The 12,836-nt window shown below is 40.0% G+C and overlaps 1 protein-coding gene across 2 annotated transcripts in view; it reads left to right on the forward strand.

The window, feature by feature from the left end:
- LOC106593647 (synaptotagmin-C) overlaps window positions 1–12,215 on the forward strand; it is a 59,160-nt gene extending 46,945 nt beyond the window's left edge. For both annotated transcript variants that reach the window (XM_045720212.1, XM_045720213.1), the window contains exons 10-13: window positions 1,302–1,473; window positions 7,988–8,117; window positions 8,585–8,675; window positions 9,153–12,215. In XM_045720212.1, coding sequence (XP_045576168.1) covers window positions 1,302–1,473; window positions 7,988–8,117; window positions 8,585–8,671 — 389 coding nt within the window. In that variant the 3' untranslated portion in view covers window positions 8,672–8,675; window positions 9,153–12,215. The remainder of the gene's footprint in view (window positions 1–1,301; window positions 1,474–7,987; window positions 8,118–8,584; window positions 8,676–9,152) is intronic.
- Window positions 12,216–12,836: the final 621 nt, after the last annotated feature.

The raw sequence follows: 12,836 nt of genomic DNA on the forward strand, positions 1-12,836 counted from the left end.
ACAACAGCACACTGACAACAGCGCACTGACCGCAGCACACTGACCGCAGCACACTGACAACAGCACACTGACCGCAGCACACTGACAACAGCACACTGACCGCAGCACACTGACAACAGCACACTGACAACAGCACACTGACAACAGCACACTGACCGCAGCACACTGACAACAGCACACTGACAACATCACACTGACAACAGCACACTGACCGCAGCACACTGACAACAGCACACTGACAACAGCACACTGACAGCAGCACACTGACAGCAGCACACTGACCGCAGCACACTGACCGCAGCACACTGACAACAGCACACTGACCGCAGCACACTGACAACAGCACACTGACAACAGCACACTGACAACAGCACACTGACAACAGCACACTGACAACAGCACACTGACCGCAGCACACTGACCGCAGCACTGGGGGTTGTCTCTTCTGTTAGAAACAGCCTGACAAGACTCACATCATACATTTTGTATTTCAACTATTATTTGAATGCAATTAGGCCTGCATAAACAGATGGAGCAAACACATCAATTGACTGAATTCATGAATATTTGAATATTGATATGTTACATTCTGTAAATATTGCCCAAATAAATACTGTTAAACTGTTCCAAACACAATGAAGTGTCAAAAATCTGTTTTGTGGCAATGTTGGAAACACAAGCAAATAGCAAAAATCATAAATGTTGGAGTGCTAAAAACCACAGCCAACAAACAACCAAACGCTTTAAACACAATCATGTCCTGGCCTGATTGATGGCTGGGACTTAGGTAGCTGATGATCATTTAATTAATGAACGCCTAACTAAAGTAATTGAGTTATTAATCCTGCCTGTGAGGATGTGATGATCCTGCATTACCACGGTAACAGTTACTATACTGACGAAATGACACGCTAAATTATGAGGCCACACCGTTATTATTGCTTTTATTGCCTAACAAAGGTATAAAAAATCCACCATAAAATCAAATGGTAACTCTCAGTGTTCTGTAAATGCTACAACGGACTAGAGCGGCAGTTTGTATTCTGTGGTAATTGACGTGAATCCACCTGTTTTACTTTGGCCTTAATCCGCCTCGTCCAAGGGGCCTTGATTTGTATGTCTTTTATGTGTTAAAGACAGATGCCTGGACGTGGGAGTATAATTTGTTAATAGCCTGCTCAAGGTTTGTCTCATATCTTTGTCCCTCTCTTTCTCTTTCTTCCATTCTCTTCCTCTATTTCTTTTTCTCTCGCTCTCACTCTTTTTTTCTCTCTCTCCCTCCCTCTTTCTCCTTCTCTCAGACCCGTACGTGAAGGCTTCTCTGATATGTGACGGCCGCAGGCTAAAGAAGAGGAAGACATCCATTAAGAAGAATACTTTGAACCCCACCTACAACGAGGCTCTGGTCTTTGACATCCCTCATGAGGACATCGACAGGGTGTCCATCATCATCGCTGTCATGGACTATGACTGGTAAGAACAGACCTAGGCTGTTATTACTTTATTACCGGACAATGGGAGTTTTATAAGTTTGTGTGGGATGTGGATGTAATTGATACCATTATAATACTGACTATGTATTTGGATGGTTGCTGTTGTTAATTGTTAGATAAGGGTATGTCTGTTGTTAATTGTTAGATAAGGGTATGTCTGTTGTTAATTGTTAGATAAGGGTATGTCTGTTGTTAATTGTTAGATAAGGGTATGTCTGTTGTTAATTGTTAGATAAGGGTATGTCTGTTGTTAATTGTTAGATAAGGGTATGTCTGTTGTTAATTGTTAGATGAGGGTATGTCTGTTGTTAATTGTTAGATAAGGGTATGTCTGTTGTTAATTGTTAGATAAGGGTATGTCTTTTGTTAATTGTTAGATAAGGGTATGTCTGTTGTTAATTGTTAGATAACGGTATGTCTGTTGTTAATTGTTAGATGAGGGTATGTCTGTTGTTAATTGTTAGATAAGGGTATGTCTGTTGTTAATTGTTAGATAAGGGTATGTCTGTTGTTAATTGTTAGATGAGGGTATGTCTGTTGTTAATTGTTAGATAAGGGTATGTCTGTTGTTAATTGTTAGATAAGGGTATGTCTGTTGTTAATTGTTAGATGAGGGTATGTCTGTTGTTAATTGTTAGATAAGGGTATGTCTGTTGTTAATTGTTAGATAAGGGTATGTCTGTTGTTAATTGTTAGATGAGGGTATGTCTGTTGTTAATTGTTAGATGAGGGTATGTCTGTTGTTAATTGTTAGATGAGGGTATGTCTGTTGTTAATTGTTAGATGAGGGTATGTCTGTTGTTAATTGTTAGATGAGGGTATGTCTGTTGTTAATTGTTAGATGAGGGTATGTCTGTTGTTAATTGTTAGATAAGGGTATGTCTGTTGTTAATTGTTAGATGAGGGTATGTCTGTTGTTAATTGTTAGATAAGGGTATGTCTGTTGTTAATTGTTAGATAAGGGTATGTCTTTTGTTAATTGTTAGATGAGGGTATGTCTGTTGTTAATTGTTAGATAAGGGTATGTCTGTTGTTAATTGTTAGATAAGGGTATGTCTGTTGTTAATTGTTAGATGAGGGTATGTCTGTTGTTAATTGTTAGATAAGGGTATGTCTGTTGTTAATTGTTAGATGAGGGTATGTCTGTTGTTGGTAGTTGTTTTTTTATGGTGTGTAGCAAGGTTATTATAGTAAACTGAAACTAAAACTAAAACTAATTATGACTAATCATCACTCAAAACCATTTAGTAAATTTAATTAAAATAATTAACAAACCCATTTCAAAAATTATAACTGTACTGCCTCCAAAACTAAATAAAATAAAAAACATCATGAATTATGTTTTTGGGGGGCAAAAATCAAACAGGGTTTTTAAGCTTAACTAATGATTGGTTGACAATAGAGCCTCCCACAATGCAGGTGATGACTGCAGGATGAAGTTGGTGAAGAGCAACTGCAGAAACTTGCAGTCGACTGCAGTCAAAACTTCATGACCTTTGATCATATGATTTTTGTAAAGTTCATGCAGATGAAATGTAGGCTCCAGTCTGACAATCTATCACCAGAATGCAACACTTTAAAAGGCGGTGACCAACGATGGCGCTTCAACGCTCCTGGTTATTGAGGAAATTGACCCACCACTACTGTTTACATGGTGCATCTACGTCATCTCCCTGAGTCTACCTTTAAACCTAACCTAACCTATGACCTGACCCATCACCTTATGCATTACTGCCCCACAGTGGCAAGAAGTGACATTCCAAAAAACACAAAAACTATATGCATGTTTTTATAAAAAGTAAACAAAATAAAAAATAAGGTAAAGTAGATCTGAAAACTAACTGAAACAAAACTGAATTTCGAATAAAAATCTTAGAACTAATAGGAATATTAACAATAATAACCTTGTAGTTAGCACTCTGTTAAGTTGATAGACATTGTTATTGGGTCGGTGTGTAGTTAGTACTGGATCATGTGTAACGTATGTTGATGGTGGTTATTATTTGGTTGGTGTGTAGTTAGTACTGGATCATGTGTAACGTATGTTGATGGTGGTTATCATTTGGTTGGTGTGTAGTTAGTACTGGATCATGTGTAACGTATGTTGATGGTGGTTATTATTTGGTTGGTGTGTAGTTAGTACTGGATCATGTGTAACGTATGTTGATGGTGGTTATTATTTGGTTGGTGTGTAGTTAGTACTGGATCATGTGTAACGTATGTTGATGGTGGTTATTATTTGGTTGGTGTGTAGTTAGTACTGGATCATGTGTAACGTATGTTGATGGTGGTTATTATTTGGTTGGTGTGTAGTTAGTACTGGATCATGTGTAACGTATGTTGATGGTGGTTATTATTTGGTTGGTGTGTAGTTAGTACTGGATCATGTGTAACGTATGTTGATGGTGGTTATTATTTGGTTGGTGTGTAGTTAGTACTGGATCATGTGTAACGTATGTTGATGGTGGTTATTATTTGGTTGGTGTGTAGTTAGTACTGGATCATGTGTAACGTATGTTGATGGTGGTTATTATTTGGTTGGTGTGTAGTTAGTACTGGATCATGTGTAACGTATGTTGATGGTGGTTATTATTTGGTTGGTGTGTAGTTAGTACTGGATCATGTGTAACGTATGTTGATGGTGGTTATCATTTGGTTGGTGTGTAGTTAGTACTGGATCATGTGTAACGTATGTTGATGGTGGTTATCATTTGGTTGGTGTGTAGTTAGTACTGGATCATGTGTAACGTATGTTGATGGTGGTTATTATTTGGTTGGTGTGTAGTTAGTACTGGATCATGTGTAACGTATGTTGATGGTGGTTATTATTTGGTTGGTGTGTAGTTAGTACTGGATCATGTGTAACGTATGTTGATGGTGGTTATTATTTGGTTGGTGTGTAGTTAGTACTGGATCATGTGTAACGTATGTTGATGGTGGTTATTATTTGGTTGGTGTGTAGTTAGTACTGGATCATGTGTAACGTATGTTGATGGTGGTTATTATTTGGTTGGTGTGTAGTTAGTACTGGATCATGTGTAACGTATGTTGATGGTGGTTATTATTTGGTTGGTGTGTAGTTAGTACTGGATCATGTGTAACGTATGTTGATGGTGGTTATTATTTGGTTGGTGTGTAGTTAGTACTGGATCATGTGTAACGTATGTTGATGGTGGTTATTATTTGGTTGGTGTGTAGTTAGTACTGGATCATGTGTAACGTATGTTGATGGTGGTTATTATTTGGTTGGTGTGTAGTTAGTACTGGATCATGTGTAACGTATGTTGATGGTGGTTATTATTTGGTTGGTGTGTAGTTAGTACTGGATCATGTGTAACGTATGTTGATGGTGGTTATTATTTGGTTGGTGTGTAGTTAGTACTGGATCATGTGTAACGTATGTTGATGGTGGTTATTATTTGGTTGGTGTGTAGTTAGTACTGGATCATGTGTAACGTATGTTGATGGTGGTTATTATTTGGTTGGTGTGTAGTTAGCACTGGATCATGTGTAACGTATGTTGATGGTGGTTATTATTTGGTTGGTGTGTAGTTAGCACTGGATCATGTGTAACGTATGTTGATGGTGGTTATCATTTGGTTGGTGTGTAGTTAGTACTGGATCATGTGTAACGTATGTTGATGGTGGTTATCATTTGGTTGGTGTGTAGTTAGTACTGGATCATGTGTAACGTATGTTGATGGTGGTTATTATTTGGTTGGTGTGTAGTTAGTACTGGATCATGTGTAACGTATGTTGATGGTGGTTATTATTTGGTTGGTGTGTAGTTAGTACTGGATCATGTGTAACGTATGTTGATGGTGGTTATTATTTGGTTGGTGTGTAGTTAGTACTGGATCATGTGTAACGTATGTTGATGGTGGTTATTATTTGGTTGGTGTGTAGTTAGTACTGGATCATGTGTAACGTATGTTGATGGTGGTTATTATTTGGTTGGTGTGTAGTTAGTACTGGATCATGTGTAACGTATGTTGATGGTGGTTATTATTTGGTTGGTGTGTAGTTAGTACTGGATCATGTGTAACGTATGTTGATGGTGGTTATTATTTGGTTGGTGTGTAGTTAGTACTGGATCATGTGTAACGTATGTTGATGGTGGTTATTATTTGGTTGGTGTGTAGTTAGCACTGGATCATGTGTAACGTATGTTGATGGTGGTTATTATTTGGTTGGTGTGTAGTTAGTACTGGATCATGTGTAACGTATGTTGATGGTGGTTATTATTTGGTTGGTGTGTAGTTAGTACTGGATCATGTGTAACGTATGTTGATGGTGGTTATTATTTGGTTGGTGTGTAGTTAGTACTGGATCATGTGTAACGTATGTTGATGGTGGTTATTATTTGGTTGGTGTGTAGTTAGTACTGGATCATGTGTAACGTATGTTGATGGTGGTTATTATTTGGTTGGTGTGTAGTTAGTACTGGATCATGTGTAACGTATGTTGATGGTGGTTATTATTTGGTTGGTGTGTAGTTAGTACTGGATCATGTGTAACGTATGTTGATGGTGGTTATTATTTGGTTGGTGTGTAGTTAGTACTGGATCATGTGTAACGTATGTTGATGGTGGTTATTATTTGGTTGGTGTGTAGTTAGTACTGGATCATGTGTAACGTATGTTGATGGTGGTTATTATTTGGTTGGTGTGTAGTTAGTACTGGATCATGTGTAACGTATGTTGATGGTGGTTATTATTTGGTTGGTGTGTAGTTAGTACTGGATCATGTGTAACGTATGTTGATGGTGGTTATTATTTGGTTGGTGTGTAGTTAGTACTGGATCATGTGTAACGTATGTTGATGGTGGTTATTATTTGGTTGGTGTGTAGTTAGTACTGGATCATGTGTAACGTATGTTGATGGTGGTTATTATTTGGTTGGTGTGTAGTTAGTACTGGATCATGTGTAACGTATGTTGATGGTGGTTATTATTTGGTTGGTGTGTAGTTAGTACTGGATCATGTGTAACGTATGTTGATGGTGGTTATTATTTGGTTGGTGTGTAGTTAGTACTGGATCATGTGTAACGTATGTTGATGGTGGTTATTATTTGGTTGGTGTGTAGTTAGTACTGGATCATGTGTAACGTATGTTGATGGTGGTTATTATTTGGTTGGTGTGTAGTTAGTACTGGATCATGTGTAACGTATGTTGATGGTGGTTATTATTTGGTTGATGTGTAGTTAGTACTGGATCATGTGTAACGTATGTTGATGGTGGTTATTATTTGGTTGGTGTGTAGTTAGCACTGTGTGGGTCTATTACGTTGATAGATGTTGGTGTGTAGTAGGATGGGTCATTCTGTAACCTTAAAATAACTGTCCAGTGTTAAATATGACCTATTACTACTTACAATATGAGTGAAATAGTTTTCCTTCCAATTTAAAAAAAATGATGTATGTTAAGAAGCTTTTCTGTGTTGGAATAGTGTGGGCGTACCCCAACAATAGAATGGTGTGGGCGTATACCGGTCGTTAAAAATATCCTCCTCTAGACCGCTGATTGGCCAGCTCATCCTCCTCAGGAGTATGACACCATACTTTATGAAGAAGTAGCAAGCATTTTTGAAACGGTCTTTATGAGATACAAGTTTGAGGTGTTTTTTTCTCTAATTCATGCTTTTGCCACTAATACGAGTACAGGATGAATAAACACAATTATTTGGGTATGAATCAGCAGAATATGAACTTTGAAAAGTGTGATTTTCACTGGACAGTTACTTGAATAGATGTTGTTGTGCACTAGCATGGGTCAGTCTATAACATTGATAGACGTTATTTGGTTGGTGTGTAGTTAGTACTATGTGGGTCTGTACCGTTGATAGACGTTGTTATTTGGTTGGTGTGTAGCAGTGGTCTGTTGAACACGTAGCTGATTGTCCCTGTGAGTCAGACTCCTGGCGGACGCCTCCTGTTTTACATGAGGATGGGCTCCTCATGAATAAACATGGTTTATGCTAATGTTAATGGAAATAGTGTCTGGTGGTGAGACACTGTGTAACCATGCCAGTGTTTCTCTGTCTGGCACTCACACCCTCCATCATCACACCATCGCCTGGCTGGTGTGTGTTTGTGTTTTCTTTATCTATTATTAAACCCATGTTGTAGGTTATAGTATCTCTATAGTTCTGTGTGTGTGTGTGTTATCTTTTATGCATTTAAAACCCAGGTTATAGCATCTCTATAGTTCGATGCTTGTTTGTGTGTGTGCATGCATGCGTGTGTTTGTGTATGATGTGAATGTGCTCTCCATTGGTATTGAAACCTTTGTAATAGTCTCTGTATATTGTGCGCTCACTATTGAATATCCAACCTCTGTGGCCGCATTCATTTTCCCAGCACTCAAGGTTGATAAATGAGGCCTACTTTGCCTGTTCGTCACAGTCTCTCTCCCTCTCCGTCTCCCCCCCACCCTCTCTCCCTCTCTCTCTCTCTCTCTCTCTCTCTCTCCGTACCTGGCTGTCGGTTGGTCAGTATTGGTCATAATGAGGTCATAGGAATGTGTCGTGTGGGCAGTGACGCTGAGGGTCCTGGGAGGGAGCACTGGACAGCCATGCTGGCCAACCCCCGCAAACCCATAGACCACTGGCACCAGCTCGTCGAGGTAATTATGTGCATGATGTGATGTGTGTGTGTGTCTGTGTACCGTTGAGTGTGTGTGTGAGTGAGTGCGTGACTACAGTGCTTTTTTTCATGTATGTAATTGTACTTGGCCTTCTTTTCCCCTGTTCTAACTAGTCTTTGTTTTTCTATTCATTCGTTGTAAGTAACCACACATACATTCAGTAGTCTGGGGACCGTATGTATCAAGCATCTCAGAGTAGGAGTGCTGATCAGTTTTTCCTTTTAGATCACATTGAATAAGATGACATGGACAGGGGGGACCTGATCCTAGATCAGCACTCCTACTCTGAGATGCTTGATACATACTGTACAACAGTTAGTCTGTCTATTCATCCACTCACCATATTTTTTATTAGTAATGAAATATCTATTTTAGCATACATTTACCTTTGTTATCTACAGTGTCTGTGTTGATGATATTAACTCTGCTTTAATATATTTTTCCAGGAAAAACTTGTGGCCTCATTTGTGTCAAAGAGTCCCGCAGTCTCTCCCAAGCCTCACATCGTGGTGGACAGTCCTCACTCTGAGTAGAACTGTGAGTCGAACTCTTGGTTCAATGCTTTCACATGCAGTACCAGGACCAGTGTTGGAGTCCTTTCCATTTCAATTCAGACAAATGAGTTGTATGATTTAGAAAACATCGTCATTACAAAGGACGGGCAATTTCTGCTTCATGAATTAGATTGAATTGATTTCCTGCATTGCCTTTATTGAAGTGGACCCCAATCCTGACACACAATTTTTCAATATTCCATAACTTTCTGTGGAGGGACCTATATAACCACAGCTTTGTGATTATAACCTTGGTGAATGTGATCCAGCTGAGACTCAGAGGCTGTTAGATTAACGAGCTGTGAGGCAAGAGTATCTGTACCATCTAGATGTTATGTACCCCACCCCTGACTTACTGTACTCTGAGGCTCTGTTCTCTGTTTATGTATCTTCTCACCCGCACTGTCTCTCCTACTTTATCTCTCTCTCTCTCTTTCTCTCTTTCTCCTTTTCTCCCCAGGTTATTATCATCTTTCCAGTTCTAGACTTTCCTTTCTTTCTGCTCATCTGTGAATAATTCTCTCCATCAAACAAAGAGAGATAAGGAGACACATCGACTGCTACTGCTGTTCTACTGCTACTGCTGAATATTCCAACTCCTGTCCTGTCGCAACAAAGCACAGGAAACAGATTCTACATTCTATACAAGCAACCCTTAGAACGCTGAGACACACACGCACACACACACACACACACACACACACACACACACACACACACACACACACACACACACACACACACACACAGTGCTTCAGGTTAGTGCCAGTAATTCATCCAGGAGGAGTGTGATGATGCACATTTCTTCCTCCAATCAAACCTGGGCCTAAGGTTTCTGCACTGTGTGGACTTCAAAAGACAAACCGTGTCAATGCTTTACTTTAGGCCATTAGTATACAAGTGTAGGAGTTAGGAAACATCCATGTAGTGTTTTCAGCAGGACAAACATCAGTTGTGGAGACTCTAGTCTAGTCCATTGGATCTGGATCTGGGCTTTTCTGGCTTCTTTTAGCTGGAGGAAGGAACCTTTGCCGGTCGTTATTATTGATGTCAGGGGAGGGAGAAATGTGGATGAACCCATCTGCTGAAGCATGTTACGTAAACTTGAAATGTGTCCCTTCGCCTCATTATTTTGTCACCTTCTTCATGGTGCTCATTAATGTGAATTTGCTTTTATTTTTCTATTTGTTTGGTTTTGGGGGTTTGTGTAATATAATCATCCAGAAAGGAATTTATCCATACCATTTTTTTACAATCCACTAAGGATGAGACCGTGAGTACTTGAAGACCTGAACTATTTGAGCGCCTTGGGATGTTACAGGAATAGTGTTCCACTGTTTGGACATACTGGCAGACTTTATCCCAGAGGACTCTACAGGGGAACTGTGATGAGGACGGACCTGCTCAGCTTGGAGTGCACTTACTGGAAATGTATCCCACAGGGAAGGATTTCACCATTATATCGAATTTTTCTATCATTCCAAGATTTTGTTTTTCAGAAAGACATTATTTAATTTGAAAAGATAAAAATTGTCTGCAGTCCATCATGTCTCCGACTGGACGACAGTGTTAGAAGGACACACACATTTGTGTTGCTTTGATTTGTGTGTATTTCTGTGTTTGTGTGTGTTTTGTATTTGTGTGCGTCTGTGTGTGTGTATGCCTGTATGTCTGTGTGTGTGTCACTGTGACCTTCTGTGTGACACGTTTCTGTGCTCATGCCGTCCCTATCTTCTACCAGTCCCGCGGCCCCACACCATTCCTAGCATCCACAGACTGAAACTCCTGTCTTTGAACAAAATGTGTCTTCTGTCCTGTGTGTCTTAGAGGAACCATTTTTGTGTAGGACCCATTGCACTAGGTGGGGAGTGGGATACTTATGATCCCTGATGAACAGTCGGACTCTCACAGAGATTAGAGTGTATTGTCTGTGTTGTTTCCCAGATCAGCTGTCAGTCACTCAAAAGTGCCCCCCTGCCTGATCTAAGTAACTGTGTTGGTTGTGTACTTCTTTTAGTAAATGTGTACTGTGTCTGAGGGGAAACCAGTTGGCACCGTGATGTTAGATACGTTTTGATTACTTGAGGTAGAATTTTGGGGCTGAGTAATGACTCCTTTATGTCCCCTAGCAGTCCCTCCAAACGGGGAGACAGAGAGGAGGAACCATGTCCTTTATCTTTAGTGAAATACGACGACCCCCTGTTTACGCTCTGCACTTCCTCTTTAAGCACCATGTGGCTACTGCCATGAGAGAACCATGTCTACCACCACTTCTGCTACTATAACCTCAACTAACAGTTAGCACTACTAATGCTATGGCTGCCATTTCCCCTTAAACGCATTCAGGGGGATGCAGTTACTATTACAACTTCAGGCCAAGGAAGTGCAGGGATGCTTACTGGTATGCTTGGTATGTACACAGATTAAAGCCGTATATCCCATATCATAGCCAGAAGTTTTCCATCTGGAACTGTATGTCAGCTCAGGTTGTTCTGGGAGGTCATTGATCTGCCTGTATAAGTAGATACTATAGTATTGATCCATTGGCCTATCCCCAGGCTCTGTCTCCATCCCTCACAGTCCACATGATTCTCTGCCCCATAACACTGTGGTGTTAGCACTCACTCAGCACTGGAGGTTGCTAGTGTGCTCTCAGTATTACCCTCCACCTCTCTCACTCTCTCTAAATATACATTTATCTTGCCCCTTTTTCTCTTTCTATACCTGTCTTTCTCTCTCTCTTTTTCTCTGTCTCTCTCTCTCTCTCTAAATATACCTTTCTCTTTCCCCTTTTTCTCTTTCTATACCTGTCTTTCTCTCTCTCTTTTTCTCTGTCTCTCTCTCTCTCTCTAAATATACCTTTCTCTTTCCCCTTTATCTCTTTCTATACCTGCCTCTCGCTCTCTTTGATTGCTTGTTCTCCCACTCTATTTCTGACAACTCCCTTTTCCCCACTTCCCTCTCTCTCCACACAGCCATTCACCCCCTCTCTCCGCCTCCCTCCATCTTGCCCGCTCTCTCTGTGTGTAGGACTCCTCTCTCCTCTGTCTCTCTGTGTTAGTGCAGTTCTGAATGGACATGGGGAAACGTGTGTGCATGCTTATATTAACATGAATGATGTCAACTTGATGCAATGAAAATTAAATAAGTGATGCTTTAAGCAAAACCTGACAATGAACTTGATATTAATACTACTAATGACGAAAATGGAGACCTAGCAATCGTTATCTCTGTAATCAAAACAATGATGATAAATAACATTGGTTATCCTGTATATCTTCATTAAATAGTTATTCCTGATTTAATTTTTGATTCTTTAAAAAATATATAATTTCTTTTTTATATGGGTTAAACGGATAAATAGACATTTGAACAGAAGTGAGACATTCAGTCAGGATGCTTGTTTCAGCCAGAGAACTAGGGGGAGGAGGGTGAAGAGGAAGATGATGTAGGTGAACGTGTGGGAGATGGTGTGGCTGAAGCAATGATCATGGAAATAAAGGATATGTATCATCCAGCCTCATTCTGTGTGTGTTTGTTTATTAATCACTGTGTGTGAAGTAGGTGTGTGTACGTGCAAGCCTTGTGTACTATGTACGTATACAGTAGCCTACACACACTGGACCTATATATATATCTGTATCCATACTGTATTGAATCTTCTCTGAACCTATAGGACCTTCCTCTCTCTCTTTCCTACCGTGCATTATCGTCGTGTGTAATTATTTAGTCACTTTGTCATGAATTCTTTATTGTGTCCTCACTTTATCTAAATACAAAGTGGAGTGCTGCTGCCTGCCCTGAGTGTGTCTTTCTCTGGTCTGCCACCTACTGTTGCTTTGTGAGTCTTTTCTAGTAGTCATATAAATGCCAGGGAAGTCATGCAGTGATTATACCCTTATGAACTGAGCATTACAGTCATGCCCACTATCAGCACACTGAAACTCTGCTACACCAACCCAGGGGGAAGTGTATGTGCGCGCTTGCATGCATGCACGTGTGTGTGTGACACAAAGAGAGAGGAGTAGGAAAGGATTAAGAGAGTGAGGGGGAATGACACAGAGAAAGGGGAAGGCAGGGAGTGGATGAGGAGATGAATTAAAAAGACAAGGAATGGAAGTGAAAGAGTGTGTGTGTGAGAGTG

This window comes from Salmo salar, chromosome ssa06 (assembly GCF_905237065.1).
Source record: "Salmo salar chromosome ssa06, Ssal_v3.1, whole genome shotgun sequence".
NCBI lineage: Eukaryota > Metazoa > Chordata > Actinopteri > Salmoniformes > Salmonidae > Salmo > Salmo salar.